Consider the following 19829-nt stretch of genomic DNA (forward strand, 5'->3'; position numbering starts at 1 on the left):
GGAAGGCAGTTCCAGATCTTTGACCGAGTGACCATGAAGAACAATTATACAGTATATTTCTAAATTACTATGATGTGTGGTTTGGAAGGGAAGTTGCAATAGTAATTCAGCTGCTCATTAGGAATCTCTCCCAATTCTCATCTGCAGTGACTTCTACAAAATCTGCTTTGGTCGTCACAAGAAAATTCATAACTTACACACTCTTTCACATTGACAAAGCTTTGTGAGGATTCTAATTTAGGGAATGTTAACTACGTGAAGGTTTACACACTAAGTTGGGAAAAACAGCAATGTGTAAAAGGCATAACCTTTGACTATAATGGACAGAAGCATGAGAATTTAGTCACTTTGATGCTTTTGTGCATTTCTCATCATTTGATTACAGAGAGAAGGAAACTTCCAGCCTGGTCTATTAATAAAGAAGGGAGTTATGTTGTGGGACATGTTGCAACATATAAAGATAATTAAAAAACATTCATAAGTATTCATCAACACTTCAGATCACATGATGTCTTTATTAAATCACTTGTTTTGCTTGACCCAAAGTCATCTTGATTTATTTTAAACATTTAAATGGCACAGAAAATACATCACAATAACTAATTTACTATACCATTCTTCCAAAACTGAAAGACTATTCTTTTGTTGATTGCCCTGCCAGATTACCCTTAGACAAACTCAGAACACATTGTAACCATAAAATAGTCATCTCTGAAATTACATCATTGCTAGTACTGCTTCAGCTATCAGCAGTAGTAAGTTGTCATTTAAACTAGATACAAGAAATCACAAAGCTTTATTTAGACTAGTTTACTAACATTTGTTGAAGGAAACTTTAGAATGTCCCATGTAGCATTAAAAAACTGTATTTGGTCCCAATTTATATACTTCCCAAATATATCAATGTTCTATTATTCAATGGGTGCAATTAACTAATTTGCGTACGTAAACATTACTAATCCTTACTTTAAAAAAAAATCGGTGACCTACACTGACCATTACATACAAAAGTAAACTACTTAAAAACATTTGAATGTAAAAGCTCTGGCCAAAAAACAATTCTGAAAAAAAAAATGATTGTTCAGCTGTCAACAGAATTACAAGCAAACAATAAATACAATGTGCATTCTTCATATAGACATATTTACACTCGTCTTTGGCTTATAATAAAAGTTACACTTCAAATCATCTGGTGTGATCCAGCAAGTTACACTTTAAACTTTAATAAGCCAGTCCAAATATCTGCACATTTACTGTGGTAGAATGCAATAGCAGTTTTACATTGCTGCACACATTTCTACCTTTCAAAAAACTAAATTTAAAACCAATTGTAGCGTCAATGTGTACAAATCTGCACGTGCAACCCAACAGATTGGTAGTATTTTTAAAAAATACAAAATGTTTGTTGACTAACACTGAAAAATTTTTAACATCTTACTGAACAATGAAATCTGTACCAGATCACATTGTTATGATGGCATTGAATGCTTTCTGGTTAATAGTTTGGATACATGTTGTGTTAAAACAGAAGCAGAATATTTAAGAGAGTGAAAACCAGTCCCCTCATTTTAATATATACTCATCATGCACAGGTTCAGTGACAATTTACTTTTTTTAAAAAAATGCACAATATTTCAAAGATGTAACTGTAGTCACTATGAAGATTCAAGAAATTCCAAAGCAACATCATAACAGAATCGATATTGTTCCTGGAAGAGGTTGGAGGGAAGAGAAAAAAGGCATACAGTCAGATTTCTCAATTTTTAAAACTTAAACAATAAATAAAATCATTAGAAAGTACACTTGTTTAGGTTACATTTGTGTTTAAAATTTTCTAACCAGCAACAGGTAGCTGCCTACTGCTAAGAGCTTGATAATCTTCAATCGCATTTGCTGGTCTGAGCTGTGTTTATTTCACACATAATGAATAAAGCTGACAGCATTGCCAACACTTATGACAGCTATATGTGGTGATGTTCTAAACTGCAAAAAAATTTAATTCCAGCAGAATTATAAACATGCAATTTTATAACTATGAGCTGAAAAGTACATACTTAACAATTTGCTAAATATATCCTCTAAGAAATCATGTTGATTAAAATATTGTAATTCATTTTTTTAATCAAACTATGTCTAAACAATACACTTCACCTGCAGCAACGTTAAGGCAATATATGATCACACAATAATCTTTAGTTGTTGAGTCAGTTGCTCAGAAACCACTTCAAAGTGCTCATTAATGTTGGGCTCACTTTTATTTACCTCACCTCCCATCCAAAAAAAAAAGCAGCCTTTTTCAGTCACTACAATAGTGCAATTAAATTGAACTTCAATGCTCCATTTCATAACTGGTTATTGAAAGTAGTTTTCAACCAATCAGGGCCAGATTTTACAGACCTGGGTCCCTCCTCCAAAATGGGGAAGGTGCTAAGTGACAGCAAAATTAGTCAGATTTAAGTTGAAAATAGTAAATCAAGAAATAATGCAAAAAAAGAAAAGCTAAAACAGTAATGTTCCTGATCGAGTGAACAGTAAGGAAGGGAGAAAAAGGCAAGCAAGTGGACAGATAAAAGTGAAGTTTTAAAAGGACAAAGTCCTTTTCAAAAACGAATGGTCATTTATTACAATATTCTGGTGACAGGACTCTTTTTTAATTCCAACCAAATCAATATGAGGGGCAAAAGCAAAATACTGCAGATACTGGAAATCTGGAATAAACAAAGAAAATGCTAGAGATACTCAATAAATCTGCCAGTATCTGATGGAAAAAGAAAATGTATCAGCATTTCCAGTTTAATAATGAGTCCTCCAAACTGAAGAGCAAGTTTAAAAATTTATGGAGTTTATTCTGTCAAAGATGGGAAGGAGCAAGTGAAACAGAAGGCATAATCAGGAGAAGGTGAGAGATAACAGTTATCACAGAAGAAAAGGCAAAGGAAGTGGAAGTGGTTGTACAGAAGCATGAGAAGTTCAGAGAAGGTGCGAATAATTGGTTATAATTACAGAATATAGGTCATATCTGCTGAATGTGAAAAAGTATCAGTGGGGGAGAGGGTGTGCGTGCATGTTGTAAGGCTGGAGAAGCAAAGTGAAATGCAGAATGTATTGACTAAATTTGCTGAATTCAGTATTGAGTTCAAAACACTGCAAAGCGCCTAAACAGAAAATTAGGTGTTTTTGTTTCCTAAATTAGGCTGGGCCTCACTGGAACACAGCAGCCGTCCTGTGGTAGAAACAGGAGCATGACAGGAAGATGGCGTATTGAAGTGGTGATTGGAAGGTTGGAGTCAGGCGTGCAGCAGAGGTGTTCCACAAACCAGTCACTGAATCCGTATTTGGTCATTGCAATGGAGAGATCTCCACATTTTGAGGATTTAACACAGCAAACTGGATTGAGGGTTGTACATGCAAATCACTGCTTCACCAGTTTCAGACCTTGGACATGTGGAGGGAAAAGGTGAAAGTGCTACACACTGTAGGAAGATACCGTGGAAGAGGAATGCGCTGTTCAGGGTGATAGAGAAGTGGACCATTGTGACATGGGTGTAACCGTTCCTTTAGAATGCTAAATGGAGAAGGGATGATGTATTTAGACAAAAACAGAGGAGGGCAGAAGTGTGGGAGAGCGGTGTCTACTACAGCAGGTGGGAATCCTCAGGTGAGGAAAATGCAAGATATGTAACATCATCAGAACCGATGTGTTGGGGAGAGTGAGAGAGAAACTGGGAGAATGGGATGGAGTCCTTACAGGAAGCAAGGTGCGAGGAAGTGTGGTTGAGATGGCTGTGAGAGTCAGTGAGCTTGTAATGGTTGTGAGTAGACAGCCTATCTGGGGAAATGGATACAGAGATGTCAGGGACAGGAAGAATGAGATGAATCGAGAGAAAGGTAGAAATTGGGAGCAAAATTGACTTTATTTCCAGTTCTGGTTGAGAGCAGAAAGCTGCAACAACACAGTCACACTGTACCAGACAGAGTTGTGGGAGGATACCTGAGTAGTACTGGAAACAGTGGAAAGTTCTGTAAACTAAAAATACAGCCATAACTAGGGCCTATCCCAGGCAACCACAGCAAACCTTTTCAGTTAAAGGAGAAATTATTCACCGAGAGAACAACTTTAGACAGGTAGAAGGAGATAGTAATGGATGAGACTGTTTGGGCCTCTGTTCAAGAAAGAATCAGAGAGCTCTCAAGCCACAACTAAATCTGCCAAATCATCACACTCTCCGATAGCGAACTCCAAATCCTAACCATTTACAGCATTAAAAATATACTTTTTCCTCATGTCACACCCATTCTTTTGCCAATCACTTTAAATCAGGTTCCCCCATGTTTATCCATGTAATTAAAATTTCTCAACCCTTGAGTTACACCCGTTTCTGGAAGCCTTCCAGTACCTTCACATTCTTTTTAAAATGGGAGACCTAGAATTCGGTAACACTCAAACATTGGCCAAGCCAATGTTTTGTAAAGGTTAAACAATACTTCCCTGCATTTTGTTCTATATTCTATATTTTTGCAAACCCAGCTCCATTTGCACAACATCAGCTCCAGCCCATCTTTTAGTATTGCACCCTTTATTTTGTGATACCCCTCCCTATAAAAAGGTATAAATTTGCACTGGTCCACATCTGTAGACTCAGTAAGATTTTTCACAAGGTCTTGCATGACAGTCTGGGTTCCCGAACAATTTGGCAAATTGGATCTTAAATTGGGTTAATAGTAGGAATGTGTTTTTGTGATTGGAATCTGCGTCAAGTTGCATTACATTGTACATTATCTAAATTTGATATGGGAGGTACGATGAGTAAATTCACAAATGACATGCAAATTGGCAGTGTGCTAAATTATGAGGAGGAAAGCCTTAAACTACAGGAGGATACAGAAGTCTGATCAAAAAGGTAGAACAGTGGCAAATGGAATTTAATCTGAAAAATCTAAGGTGATAAATTTTGGGAGGACCAACGAGGCAAGAGAGTACACACTGAATGGGAGGACTGAGGAAACACAGAGGGTCAACGGACTTTGGTGAGCATGTCCATATAGATCATTGAAGGCAGCAAGACAAGCAGATAAGTTGGTTAAAGCAACAAAAGGGATACTTGCCCTTATTGAATAAAAGAGCAAGGTGGTTATGGTGGAACTGTACTTAACATTAATTAAGCTTGTTTGCAGTTTTGTTCACCACACTATAGGAGGGATGTGACTGCACTAGAGAAGGTGCAGAGGAGATTCACCGGTTTGTCATCTGGGCTGGAGTGAATCCACTATGAAAAGATGAGATAGGCTGGGGCTGTTTTCCTTGAAACAGAGAAGGCTGAGGGTGGAATGGACAGGGTAGCCAGGAAGAAACTTTACCCCTTAGTAGAGGGACCGGAAAATTGACGTTTTGGACAAAAGCCTTTCATCAGGAATAGCAGAAGTGATGACCTGGAGTTGCAATGAGAGAGAGACTCACGTAGAGGGAGGAGGAGAACGTCTTCAAGGTAGGCAGCTTTGGAAGAGGATTCACAGTAGGGTTAAAATCAGCTGGGCGAAAGTGGGTACTGCCTTTCTTGATGAAGGACTTTTGCCCGAAACGTCAATTTTCCTGCTCCTCAGATGCTGCCTGACCTGCTGTGCTTTTCCAGCACTACTCTAATCTTAACTCTAATCTCCAGCATCTGCAGTACCCACTTCTTCCTTAGCAGAGGGGTCAATATGAGGGGGTAGCATATTAAAGGAAGGAACAGGATGTTTAGAGGTGATTTGAGGAAATTCTTTTTCACCTAGAGAGTGTTGAGAATCTGGAGCTCCTTGTTGAAATGGGAGATAGAAACAAGTATCCTCGAGATATATCAGGTCTATTTAGATGAGCACTTGAAATGCCATAGCTAAGAAGGGTCAACGCCTGTAAAAATGGGATTCCAATTAATGAATATTTGCTGACTGACACGGAGACGATGACCGACGGCCTCTTCCTGTGTTATGAAATTTCGGACTTGATGACACTTCTCTGCATTTAATTTAATCTGCCAATATTGGTCCATTTCACCAGTCTATGTGCCCTCGAATTCAACCACTAGCCTCACAAAACTTCCAAGTTTGGCACCAGCAGGTTTTGTAATTGCTCCCTAGGCACCCAAGTATCGGACATTAACCTAGATGATGAAAACTGGTGATCCTGACACAGATGCCCGGGGAACCCTGGTACATTCCTTGCTTCAGTCTGAGAAACCGCTGTTGACCAAGTACACACTGTCTCCAGTCACCCAGTCAAATTCACCTCTATACTGCTATTGTCCTTTTTATTTTCTCCACATGGCATAATTTCCTTTTTGTATTACAGATGAAAACAATCAATTGTGTATGTTTCCTATAAAACATACACAGCCAGAGACAAAAAGAAAAATCTATCCATAAAATCAACTTAAAATGAAAGTGAAAAGTGCCATCAAATTGTATGTCAGGCCATGGGCAAAACACAGCTTTCAATTAGGTCATACTTTAAAAAATATTTAGAAACAAAACATGTTTTTTAAACATTATTGCACACTAGCTTAAAAATAGAATAACAAGTAGTAAGTAACACTGAACTCTTGTTGTAGTTATCAGAGTTATAAAGGTAACCAAAATTCTAACATAGCTGAGCTAACGTCTAACATTTTGTTTTAGTTGATGCACAGCTTTCTGGAAAGGATGTGGTTGGGGAGAACCTCTGGGGCTAATTGCACACATTTGTGCTATCTGATTATTTCCACATACACTACAGCAGCAGAAATACCACAATGGTTTTAATTCCATAGCAACTCGGCAATGGGCTGTTCTCATTTTATTGAACTCACATGAGGTTGTGATGCACAATGTAAAACCAAACTGAAGAGCAGTTAATTTATGAACTGAACAGAGTGTGCTAGCTGTCAGGTCATGGACAAGTGTTACATGTGTTCATAATATAGCATTGTGACTCTTCCACAATTACTAAATAAACTGCAGTATACTTCAATAAGCATTTTCAACAGCATAATGAGAAACATATTTACATCTCTCTGCATCTCTTTTTAAACTGCAGTTTGGTGACTTATCTATCACTTATCCTGAACCCTCATTTGCTGCTGTATTCATGCTGCAAACCAGATGTGAAATATTGCGGTTCCTTCCATTAAATACTGACCATGGTTTGCAGCTGGTTATGATGAAATGTCTGATAAGCCATTCATTGTCAATTTTATATTTGACATGAATTCGGGGAAACACATAAAATCAGAGATCACAGAATTGATTATTTTAGAGTCGTAGAGACCCTGCAAACCTTAGAAATGGTGGACAAAGTTCCTGCCCCCATACCCAGTGCCTTTCACTTTTTACTGATGGAGGAGAAATTCCTGATCTGGCCATCTCCTTTAAGAAGATTGGCATTTCCCAACTCTCAGTAATTTTCATGGAGTCAGGCCAATTTCACAAGAATTCTGGAGTTGTGAACTATATTCTAGTTTGGAGGAATCTTTTGAAAGTCAACTTCAAAAGGTCTTACTCATACTCTCAAGGCAACTCACAATCTCTTCCCCTCTCCCCCCATCATCCATGCCAAGGGCCCTCAAAATCTCCATAACAATGCACGGCTGTTGCCATTCTCAATGGCCCCTTATACATTCCACATGAACTCATCGCAATTTCATGCAGATTCACCCTAGAGCCCAAATGTCCACAAAGGCTTCCCTTTGTTGGACCGGTGTATTGGCGGGAGAATATTTTTGATTTATGTCTTTTTTGCCTTGATTGATGCCTCATTTTGTCACTGGCTCAATGTTTATTTATGCAAGATAAAGAGGTTCCAAATGCCTCTAGTTTCCATTACCAATACTTTAAGGTTTAATTGATTAACTTTTATCAGATTGTTGCATGTGGGTTTTTTTTCCCCCAAGAAAGTTAGGAATGTCCCTTCTTTTAGGTGCTTTAGAGTCCACTTGTTCAATACAGAGTGCACACTAAATGAATGGTACAATGATTTGGCATGGATGGGGCATAGGGAAGTATGCGCTTCTGTTTGGGAAGGTTGGTAATTAAGTGTCAAAATATTTAACAAAACAACTGGGACAATGCACCAGAGAATTGACCGTTGAAACAGCACTTCCTTGCCACCCTTCAACAGCATTTAATTGCCACTCTGCTTTAAACATCACTTGTGATTTATGACAATGTGCAAAATGGCAAGACACTAAAATGACCTAAATGGCATGAAATTTTGTAAAAAATCACCAATTATTCCACTTTGCTGTCTCCCTTAGCTTGCAATTACAATGCTAAGGTCAGGTTCCTTAAATAGGTATTTAAGTTGCCTAAGTGCACACATAGGATCTTTTCTTTTGACACACTGACAAAGCATTCTTCAGGCTGAACTGAGGGAAATTAAGACCGCATACCTATATTCAACTTCAACAGCATTAAAATTTGCACTTTATTGTGACTACAAATGGATGAAAGCTTAACATTTGCCTTGCATGTTTAGTTCACCTATTTTGTTAACAGAGAAGAGAATATAAAGGAAAATTTATCTTATTCAAACAATTTCTCACCAGGGTTTCCACCATATTTGGTTTGTTGTTCCGAAGTGTCTTTACTCCGTGGAAAACATCAACTACATTTTGTCTTTTGATCATTTCACATATGATATTAATCGCACAGAACATCCCACTCCGTCCTCCTCCATTTCTGAAATCAGTTGAAAGTCAAATTTTAAAAAAAAATCAAATTATCATTTTTTTCTTTTGTCTTGTTTCAGGAAAACATCATTTTTGATTTCCCAAAAAATGTGTTCATTAAATGTTTAAAGTGTTTTTAAAGAATGACACCTCTTAGTGAAACAAAACAAATACATATCAAATTTGAGTCATATTTAATGGATGCATGTTTAATTATTTTAACAATTTACTTTGAGCTGAATCTTAGATTTGTTTTGGTGAAGTCTGAATTATGGAAAGCTTTTGGAGGTTTAACAGATTGTTTTCCTCTATCTTGCCAAATTCTTATAATTAACTACCTATCACTTCCAACTTCCACCCCAACTTAGCATCCACCTCTCCCAGAAACAACTCCCATTCTCCCAATTCTTCAGCATCCAGTACATCGCCTAGTTGCCTGCTCCAATTGTGTAGGGTACTGCATGCCAGGATATTTTGGCATACTCTGCCTAATGCCATCCCCAGACCAGTCCAAGCAGCAGAACTGCATCATCGGCCGCTCCATTCCCTGCTCTACTGCACCCCTGGTCGAGGTCTGGGCAGCATTGTATCTGCCCCTTGCATCAGTCAAGATGTTGTGCAATGGTGTTATGAGTCCTGGTCGTTGTGGGTAGCTCTTGCTCCCCAGTAGCCAGCCTTGTAAACTGCTTGGACCCTCAAAATCACCATGTACATGACAATGCTCTAGGATATAGGAATCATGGCAGCTGCAAGAATAGCGGGCACACTTCTCCAAGAAGTGGTTATAGTGATCACATATCACCAGAACATTAATGGAGTGGAAGCCCTTCCTGTTGATGCATTCTGCAACTTTGTGATATGGCCCCCTCAGTGCCATCTATGTGCAGTCAATGGCACTCTGCAACTGGTAAACCCAGCTATGCTCCTGAATACCAGTGCCTGGGCTGCAGCACTGACCTTGCTGCAAAATGAACCTGTGTGACCTTGTACAGATGGCACACGCCACTGTCCTGATGTATTTTTGGGATGCACGAGTGAGAGATCCCTCACAAGTCACCGGTTGCTCCCTGGAAGGGAACCAGCTGCATGGAGGTTCTGCTCAGGATACAGTTCACAACCACTTGGAGAGCCCTCAGGTTCTGATTCAGCATTCGGCACAGTTCCATCACCGGGTCCCCGGGTACATGCAGCCGACATCAGCACAGTGTCTCATTTATCCCCAAGATAAGGGGTTGGGGGCTGAAAACTCTGGGTCTCCTGAGCGCCCCACACATCCTAAAGGGCCCTGTGGCCATGACCTCTCTGAGCTGGGTGCTTGTCACACTTGGTGCTGGCCTCCTGCTTCTCCAACTCAGGCAGACAGCCAGAGGCCAACACAACAGCGGCAGGGCCCACTGCCAACTGTGGAATTGACTTAAATTGAGAACAGGAGGAGGAAAAAGAATTTCTTAAACCTCAGAATAATTATCGATAGAATGTCCGACAGATGAGGCCCAACGATCTTACTCTACACAGTGAGGCAGGCTGCACCCTGGTAATGAGGGAAATGACCCCATCATCCACCTACATTTGGGCTCATCCTGTGTAGCAATGTGGTGTAGGTACTGTGCTGGGTGAGTCATTGAGGAGGGAGTGTTTACAGCACTCCAATCCTACCTAACCCAGACCCATATCAAACACTCAATTTCGCAAAGCATTGAGCACAGACTACTATTCATTTAACTAATAGAAGAAACATCAATGTCGTGAGGCTCTCACACATGGATTCTTTGGAAGTTGGACAGGTTCTCCTTCTGCCAGTACTGGTACTTTGTACAATCAGTTCTATTCACTTCCTCATTATCGCGATGCCCACATTTAATAAGAGACCACCAACAGTGTAATATAAATCACCTTTGACCAGCATCTGATCCCCAAACACCCGCACTCTGCAGGCATAGGAAACTGAGCAATAAACCTTGTGCAAATTACATGGAACTGCACTTTCCAAATGGCTACTTCATGTATTGATTGCTATCAAGTCATGGCATCCAGAAAATTGGCCCTGCACTTTTGCCCATCAAGTTAACACTTACTCTGCCCACACTGGGCAACGTTCCAGCCATTTTGCAGCAGCACCCTGTGTCTACACATTGGAAATGTAGCTCATGGTGAACACTATTAACCCCCAGATCCCACCTTGCATTGCAGGTAACCCCCCCCCCCCCCCCCACTACATCCCCCAAAGCATCCAAAGTCTTTTACCTCAATAGCCCGACAGTTTCACATGTCCCATTGAAATTTGCCTAAGACTGTCCTCCGCAAAACCTGTCATTTCATCTCGATGATACACCCACTGCTCCTTCACACTGTCCCTGTCAAGGGCACAGTGGTCAGAGTCAAGAACCACACTCTCTCCCAAAGTGAACCATGCCCTCCAATAATGTTCTGCATATTTTCCCAAGTTGCTCTCCCACCACATCCCCATCCCGCCTTAGTCAAGCCCATTCCTACACTTCTTCTAATGCCTCTACTTCCTCACCCCAACATTGATTCCCCTCTTGCCCTGTCTCGCAATCGTTACAGTTCCCCCCCAATCCCTGAATCCTCCCAAAAGATCAACCGGATTGACATCCAGGACTGTATTTGCCACAAATGTCTGATTGATTTCGATGAACAACCCCTAGATATATCTGAGCAGACTCATAGCTGCAGTCTTGACAGCTCACTGATTGACAAGATGCAACTGACCGCTGAACAACCCTTGAAATGCATTGGGACAGATCCTATGACAGTAACAAAGTCCTTGGTCTGTGTGTGCACTGTGCCTGTAACTTATAGTGCCAGAACCTCCTTCCCTCAACTTAGACTGGCGATTAGCCCCGAGCAGTGTTTCCAACATGGTTGGATATACATATATGTGTTTGCCACGCAGGCAGCTGGCACCTGCTGTAGATGTGAGATTGATGTACTGTTCACCCAAGATTCTCCCCACCACCACATGCACAGAGTCTCCCAGCCTGATCCCTTACAGATATGCAACCTGCCTGTGTTCCTGCGCGAAGGAGCACCTCAAAATGGCAGTATGAAAGTCTTTGGCTCTGGTTGAAGTGCCAACATGTTAACAGGACTGGCGTGGCATGGGTGGTACAAACACCTAGGTAGCTGCTAATTACTCATGGGCTAAGACAGCAAATGCACAGCCGTGAGATGCAGCCTGGCCAAATCGTTGAGTTGTCCCTGTCAAAGTATCCCCTGCTGTAGCTTTCTCAAAGCTAGTTGCTGTGGTGCCCCACAACGCACGTCTACATTTCCAAAGCTGTCTGCTTGTAGATCAGTGAGGTGCTTTGATGGCCATGACAGGTTGGCAGACACCAGATGCTGATGTTCCTGGACAAAAGATCCACGTGGCTGGTGTCTGGGCATCATGCCCTAAATATTTTCCTGCCCAGTGTCCGAGATGCCTGTTGTTGGAGGCAAGTGGTGAGTCGAATTTCACCACGCCATTTGTGAAAAGCGTAAAAAATACCAATTGCTCCTGATGTCGAGCCAGGTCTCAGTGAATTTCTCATCTGATTCCGTCACAAATCTGGCCACAGCCCACATTGCTCAGATCCCTTCAAGATTCTGTCCACAGTTACAATGAAATTTTACATCTGAAGGCTTATTTTTCTTTTTCACTACACTAGCGGTTATAACTCCTAATCCAACTTTGCTAAAGCTATTTTCAAGAAGTGGAAGATAAAAGGGGAGAGTACAGGTCTTCCAGTAATCACATGTACATACCTGCTGTTAGATGATGTAAACATGGCCATTTTAGAAGGGGACAATGGTTTGGGAATTGATAATTTTTGTCACGTCACAATGAGGGCAACTTGTCCATCAAAACTGCTTCAGGCTTTCAGTCCCAAGGTCACAATGCTGAGGCAGAGCCATAACAGAGGAGGAGAGAGAAGGAAGCAAATCCTGCACTCTGTGTCACACCACCTCATGCACTAACATCCTGCCTCATGTATCTACTGAGCTGAGGATCTGTTCAGTCACTGCGCTGACTCACAAAGCTAAGTAGATAGACATTATCCTCAAACTGAGGGACTGCTGCCAACAAAAAGGAGCAGCATCCAGTAAGACATGACAGTCCCTGGTGTGTTGGAGGCTGAGGGGTGACCTTATGGAGACTTATAAAATCATGAAGGATATGGATAAGGTGAATCGCCAAATTCTTTCTAGTATAGAGGAGTCCAAAAACCAGAGGGCATAGGTTTACGGTGAGGGGGGGAAGGATTTAAAAGGTACCCAAGGGGCAACCTTTTCCACATACAGGGTGTTGTATGTCTGGAACAAGCTGCCAGAGGAAATGGTGGGAACTGGTACAATTACGACATTTAAAAGGCATCTGGATGGGTATGTGAATAGGAAGGATTTAGGGGAATACGGACCAAATGCTGGCAAATGGGACTAGATTAATTTAGGATATCTGGTCGACATGAACGAGTTGGACCAAAGGATCGGTTTCCGTGTTGTACTAGGACTGTGAGAACACTTATGTAGAGATTTGAGTGGGTAAACATTTTGATTGGAAATTATTGACAGAACTAGCTGACTTGAACCTTGCTATCAGAAGAAATAGCATAATACCTTTGCTTTAGTAATAAGGCTCGAGTTGTCTGCTATCTTTTGTTATGCACAAACCCCATGCATATATGAATAAACATTTAAACAAAGAAACCCAAATATCATCTGGTCTAAAGAGGGAATAAAGCATTAAAATAATTCTTTTAATAAATGTCCCTTTAACAGAAGAGACACTGATAAGGTGCTTTTGTGCCTGTACACTGCTGACAACTTATCTCAGGCCCCCACACTTAATCTAGAAGGAAAATAAGGTATCATGACATTCAAATTGAGTTAAAGGCACCTTATAAATACAAACAGGAAGAATTAGTGTGAACAAGTGCATTGTCAATAGCAGCTTTATATACTGTAAACATAAGGGACCCACATCCAAGGGTATCTTAATTACATTACTCACAGACAGTGAATAATAGTGCGCCCTTCTCCTTCATCACATTCTTCTTGCCACTTATCAACTTGAAGAATTAACTTCAGAAATGATCGCTTTGAGGCAGGTATTTCCCTGTGAGCAGCCCATCCTAAGTACTGGAATTGTTGCACCATGAGATAACCTTCTTGTGGCTGAAGGATTAAACAAAGAACAGACATTGACATACTGACTTCAATATAAAAAAACTAATAACCGGCTGTTATCAACAAGGCTAGTTTTGCTTGTGAGAGTAACAAACTACATTCCTGTACATATCATTCCAATAAATCATTCTTTTGTTGCAGTTTTTGTTAGTGGAATAATGTCTCACACAAGTTTCTTTTAAAAAGTTGAATAATGAAATTGATAGCAAGGCCTGCATTTATTATCCAACTTCAAGTATTTTGAAATGGTCTTGGGACCAATCTCTTGATTGGTCTGCAGTCTGTATGCTGATTGCACATTGTCTTTGTGGTTTGGTGTAATCGAGTGGCTTACTTGGCCATGTCTAAAGGTGGTTAAAATCAACCACCTTGCGTGGGCTGGAATTCACAACCGGCTATTTGGGCTTATCACTTTATTTTAGGAGTACTGGTGAATAAAAAAAATTATATAATATGGTAGTTTCAAGTACACCATTACCCTTTACTCCAGATTTTTATTCCAGAATGAACTTGAATTTAAATTTCCCAACTATCATTTATGGTTTGAACTTATGCCTCTGGATCATTATGACAAGCCTCTGAACATGAACAATACCTTTCACAGTATGCACAGATGGATAGACCCAAACCTCATCTGGCACAATCACCTTTAGGGATCTACAGGATCTGCTTGACCTGTTGTAGAAAAGGAAAGCCCCTTTCTGGTTGAACTAGAAAAGACTCTTAAATTGAACACGTAGTTGTATATTGAATGTGAGCATATAGTGACAATTTATAAAGTTACGTTAGACATTATTACAGAGTTTAGGTGGCGGTCCTGGTTATTAGGTCTCACTCCTTTGAGATCCTAACCGGAATGTTCCACAAGTCAATATGACATTATCATAGTGGGTTGTGCTTGCAGCACTCAGTATTAACTCTTTCAGACCCATACCCAAAACCCCATCCACATATCAGACACTTCATTATAATCTGCCGAGGGAGAACAAAACAGAGTTAGAAATATAATCCTTATTAAATTCCCAACTTTACATTAAAAAAACGCCTTTGACTGCCTAAATTTTCTTCTTGAATTTGCATATGTGAGTTAACATATTTCCATACAACTGTTTTAATAATGCTGAGCTGATAACAATTTTCATTGGTTTGCTACATCCTGGAAAATGCACAATGAACAAACCAGAAGGGTATTTGAAAATTGATTTGGATGAAATTAATTTATGGGTTTGCTGTAGGTTAACTCCACAGTACAACTAATACATACTATACAGAGGATAAGCATCATAAAAAAACAGTGACACATGGAAGGGGAAATTCAGATTAGCGGTCACAGTCTAGAAACAGGCCCAATATTTGAGTTATTATTGTCACATGTATCTAGGTATAATGAAAAGCTTTGTTTTGTGTGCAGTAAATTAAAGATGGTGCTATGATTATAAGTTCATCTGCAGTACCATCAACCACGGCAGAACACTGACATATTTTCAAATCAGGATGATGTCGCTCGAGGCGGGGGGAGGAAATTGCAGAGTTGTAGTTCCCATGCTCCTGCTGAAAACACAGTATTGGCAGTAGAGATTATGGGTCTGGAAGATTCTGTCTGAGAAAGCCGAGTGAGTTGCTGCGGTGTATTTCACAGATAAACAGCAGTGCACAGTGCACTATTAGTGGAGGGAGCAAATATTTATGGTGAGGGATGGGATGTAGGAGGCACATGTCTGGTTCAACTTTTGAATGTTGTTAGAGCTGCACAAATCCAAGTAAGTGGGGCATGTTCCATCACACTCCTAACTTGCATCTTGTAGACGGTGGATAGACCCTGGGGAAGCAGTAGTACATTGTTCTGAGTCTTTGACCTGTTGTTAAAGTCACAGTATGTTGGTGGCCCATTACATATGCATGTACTACTTTACTCCATTTACAAGTTCCTTCATGTGTGATTATGTTATCTGTTTTCAAAGTAGAACAGTAGCATAATCAGTGATCTATAAATAGACTATACTAAAGAACAGTCATATTGAACTCAAAACATTAACTCTGTTTCTTTCTCCACAAATATTACCGGACATGCTGAGTTTCTCCAGCATTTTCTATTATCCATAAAAGGTCTACTAAAGGCTACCAGCAAAATGCAGGCAAAATAAGTTTTTTTTTCCTCTCCATTAAACATGTACTTGAATAAGTTGCTCTTCCTGGCACATTTAAACGCAATCCATTTTTAGCCCCTGCTTTCTCCCTTCTTAATCATCTTCCTTTCATCTTGGCCATCCAACCAATCCTGACTCTCTTCTGGACTCTCAGCTGGCATCTTACCTGGCTGTTCGCTTCTTCCTAACCGGTGCAGAGCCAGCCTCTTTCCCAATGCCTGGCATGCCAGCAACAAATTGAAAGAGAAAACAACACGTACAATGTGGAAAAGATTGCCTGAGGATGGAAAGTTTTAAAACCCAACTAAAGATTGCCACAGAAAAGGGAGAAAAATAACCATGGAGGGTAAATGTATATGTAGTGTGAAAATGGACAGAAAGAGCTTTTAAAATATTCTTGAGATATTTACAAAATATCTTAATAACTTGGATGACAGAAGTGAGTGTGCTATTACTAAGTTTATAGATGATGCAAAAATAGGTAGGAGGGCAAATGGAGAGGATAACATGATGAGTCTGCAGAGGAATGTATGCGAGTTAAGCGAGGAGGTAAAAACTTAGCAGATGGCATATGATGTGAAGAAATGTGAGGGTATTTGCTTTTGTAAGAAAAATAAGAGAAGTTTATTATTTAAATAGCGAAGGATTGCAGAAAGCTAAGCACAGTGGGATATGGGAGCCTTCGTGCTTAAATCACAAAAGCTAGCATCCAAGTTTAGGGAGCAGTCAGGAAGTTTGGCTTTATTTCAAAGAGAATGGATTATGAAAACAGGGAAGTTTTGCTAAACCTATAGAACCCAAAGAATAAAGAACGATGAACAGTATAGCACAGGAGCAGGTCCTTTGCCCCACCAAGACAGCACTGACACGTGATACCATTCTAAACTAAAAACCTTTTGCTTCTATGTGGTCTGTAGCCCTGTATTCGCTGCCTATTCATTTGTCTGTCAAGATGCTTTGTAAACATTGCTATTTTATCTGCCTCCATCGCCTCCTCTGGCAGCACATTCCAAGCACTTACCACCTACTGTGTAAAAAACTTGCCTCTCATATCTCCTTTAACTTATTCCTTTTTTTATTGTACAACTATGTACCTCCGTAATCTGGGAAAAAGAACCTGACTACCTATTCTATCCATACCTCTCAATTTTGCAAAACCTCTATCAGATCACTCTCATCGTTCAATCTTTAAAGTGTAAACAAACCAAGTATACTCAATCTCTCTTCGTAGCTAAGACTCTCCAAACAAAGCAGCATCCTGGTAAACAGTTTCTGTATTGTGTTCAAGGCTTCCACATCCTTCTAGCAGTGGGGCGACAGAACTGAACACAACATTCCAAGTGTGGCCTAGCTAAAGTTCTATACAACTGCAACATGACTTGCCAATTTTTATACCGTATGCCTTGACCGATGAAGGCAAGCATGCTTAATGACTTTTGACCACCTTATCCCCTTGTATTTCCACTTTCAGAAAAGTGCGAACTTGTACACCTTGATCCCTTTGTATATTGATGCTACTAAGGGTTGTCTTACTTCCATTTGTATATTTTCCTCCTGATTTAGATATTCCAAAATGCATCACCTCGCATTTGCCTACACTAAACTGCATTTGCCATTTTTCTGCCCAAGTCTTCAACTTGTCCATATCCTGCTGTATGCTCTGGCAGCAATAGTTGGACCACGCCTAAAATTGGTCGAGAACAGATTTGGTCTCCTTATCGAAGGAAAGATATACAGGCATTGGAGATATTCCAAACAAGTTTCACAAAGATGATCTTGGATATGGTGAGATTTTCATCTAAAGACAGGTTCAGTAGGTTGGGCCTGAACTCAGTGCAGTTTAGAAGAATGACAAGCAACTTTATTGAAACATACAAGATTCTTTGATGGGCTTGATAGGGGAAGTGTAGAGAGGTTGCTGCCATTTTTGGGAGAGTCTAGGACCAGAGGAGAGTGAATTGGTGGAAAGTTTTCCAGCTGGAAGGCTGTAGAGGCTGGGTGGTTAAGCATATTCAAGGAGGACAGATTTTTATTTGGTAAGGGAATCAAGCCTATGGGGAAAATGGAGTCGAGGGTTATTAGATCAGTCATATTCTCATTAGGAATAGAGCAGATTTGATGGGGCGAATGGCCCACTTCTGCTCCTACTTGTTCTGGTGTCATGAAGCCAGAGAGCCAATTTTTGTTAGGCACCTTATGCATTAGATTTACCATGGTGGTTTGTGTTTTCCATTTGTGGTTGAATTGGGATCAAACCAATATCTAGACCCATCAAGAACTGAAAGAAAAATATTTAAATTCATTTTGTGGTTTTTAAAAATGATTTTAATTGGATGTGCATCACTGAAAAAGTCATGATAATATTGACAGCTACTGTAGCACAATCATAAAGTAAAATCATCAGCCAGCAATAGGAACATCTAATCTGATCAAGTCAAAATGTTAATATGGCACCCATGCTTTGCTGTTGCAGGCTTTGTGGTGATTGTATTCTCTTGATTAGATTCTGCACCTATTGTTCTATTAGCCCATTGTCATGTAAGATTATCAACAATCTAAAGATGGCAGTGCAGAGTTAGTGTCACAAGATTAGTAATAATCATGTCTAGACTAATACTTTAAAGATAGGAGTTCACATCCGCATTTGTTATCCATCTATAACTGTTCTTAAATGATTGGGTTGCTGAGCCATTTCAGATGGCCATTAAGAGTGAACCACATCAGATTGGTCCAGAGTCACCAAACCAGGAAAGAACAGCCAATTTGCTTGATGAACCATCCCAGGTTGTTAAGGCAATCAAGGACAATTTGGTAGTCATCCTCGCTGTGATAAGCTTTCAATGCCCGATTTATTACTTGAATTGAAATTCCATCAGCTGCTATGGTGGGATGTGAACTCCTATCTTTAACGTATTAACCTAGACGTGAGTATTACTAATCTTGTGACACTAACTCTGCACCACCATCTTTAGATTGTTGATAATCTTACATGACAATGGGCTAATAGAACAATAGGTGCAGAATCTAATCAAGAGAATACAATCACCACAAAGCCTGCAACAGCAAAGCGTGGGTGCCGTATTAACATTTTGACTTGATCAGATTAGATGTTCCTATTGCTGGCTGATGATTTTACTTTATGATTGTGCTACAGTAGCTGTCAATATTATCATGATAACAATGTGGTACTTTATGATAGTTCTTCCCAATGTTGTAGCAGATGCAATGTATCCACAATTTTATTAAACCAATATTCCCAAATATTAATAAGTTCAATCTAGACTATATTGTATTATCTTAAAAAAAAATCTAGACACCCACTAGAGAATGACAGAAACAATGTAAGAAATCATGTTAATGATGAAGGAAATGAGAAGAACTGTCTTTGCTGCTCACTAATAAGCACATTTTCTGAATTTCTTTTAAAGTATTTCTTAACCCGATGTATGCAAGTTCCAGGTCAGGTGTTACTGACACTAATAAGATGTATAGCGGTGTTAGAATAATTTATACAAGGTGATGAAAAAGGTGTTCGGTATGCTTTCCTTCATTGCTCTGAGCATGGAGCACAGGAGTTGGGACATCATGTTAGGGCTGTACATAACATTGGTGAGACCATTTTGGAATCATGCACACAGTTCTGGTCACCCTACTGTAGGAAGGATGCTGCTAAACTAGCAAATGTACAGAAAAAAATTACATGTTGCCAGGACTGGAAGGTTTGAGTTATAAGGACAGACTGGGTAGGCTGGGATTTTTATTCAAAGAAGAACAAAGAACAAGGAAAATTTACAGCCTAGGTACAGGCCCCTTG

At 39.9% G+C, this 19829-nt stretch overlaps 1 protein-coding gene across 2 annotated transcripts in view; it reads right to left on the reverse strand.

Moving 5' to 3' along the window:
- Window positions 1–508: 508 nt before the first annotated feature.
- ptprk (protein tyrosine phosphatase receptor type K) overlaps window positions 509–19829 on the reverse strand; it is a 610797-nt gene continuing 591476 nt past the window's right edge. For both annotated transcript variants that reach the window (XM_060851099.1, XM_060851091.1), the window contains 3 exons: window positions 13693–13856; window positions 8556–8691; window positions 509–1709 (listed from right to left, as the gene is read on the reverse strand). In XM_060851099.1, the coding sequence (XP_060707082.1) occupies window positions 1656–1709; window positions 8556–8691; window positions 13693–13856 (354 nt within the window). In that variant the 3' untranslated portion in view covers window positions 509–1655. The remainder of the gene's footprint in view (window positions 1710–8555; window positions 8692–13692; window positions 13857–19829) is intronic.

Source organism: Hemiscyllium ocellatum, chromosome 3 (genome assembly GCF_020745735.1).
Source record: "Hemiscyllium ocellatum isolate sHemOce1 chromosome 3, sHemOce1.pat.X.cur, whole genome shotgun sequence".
Taxonomy (NCBI): domain Eukaryota; kingdom Metazoa; phylum Chordata; class Chondrichthyes; order Orectolobiformes; family Hemiscylliidae; genus Hemiscyllium; species Hemiscyllium ocellatum.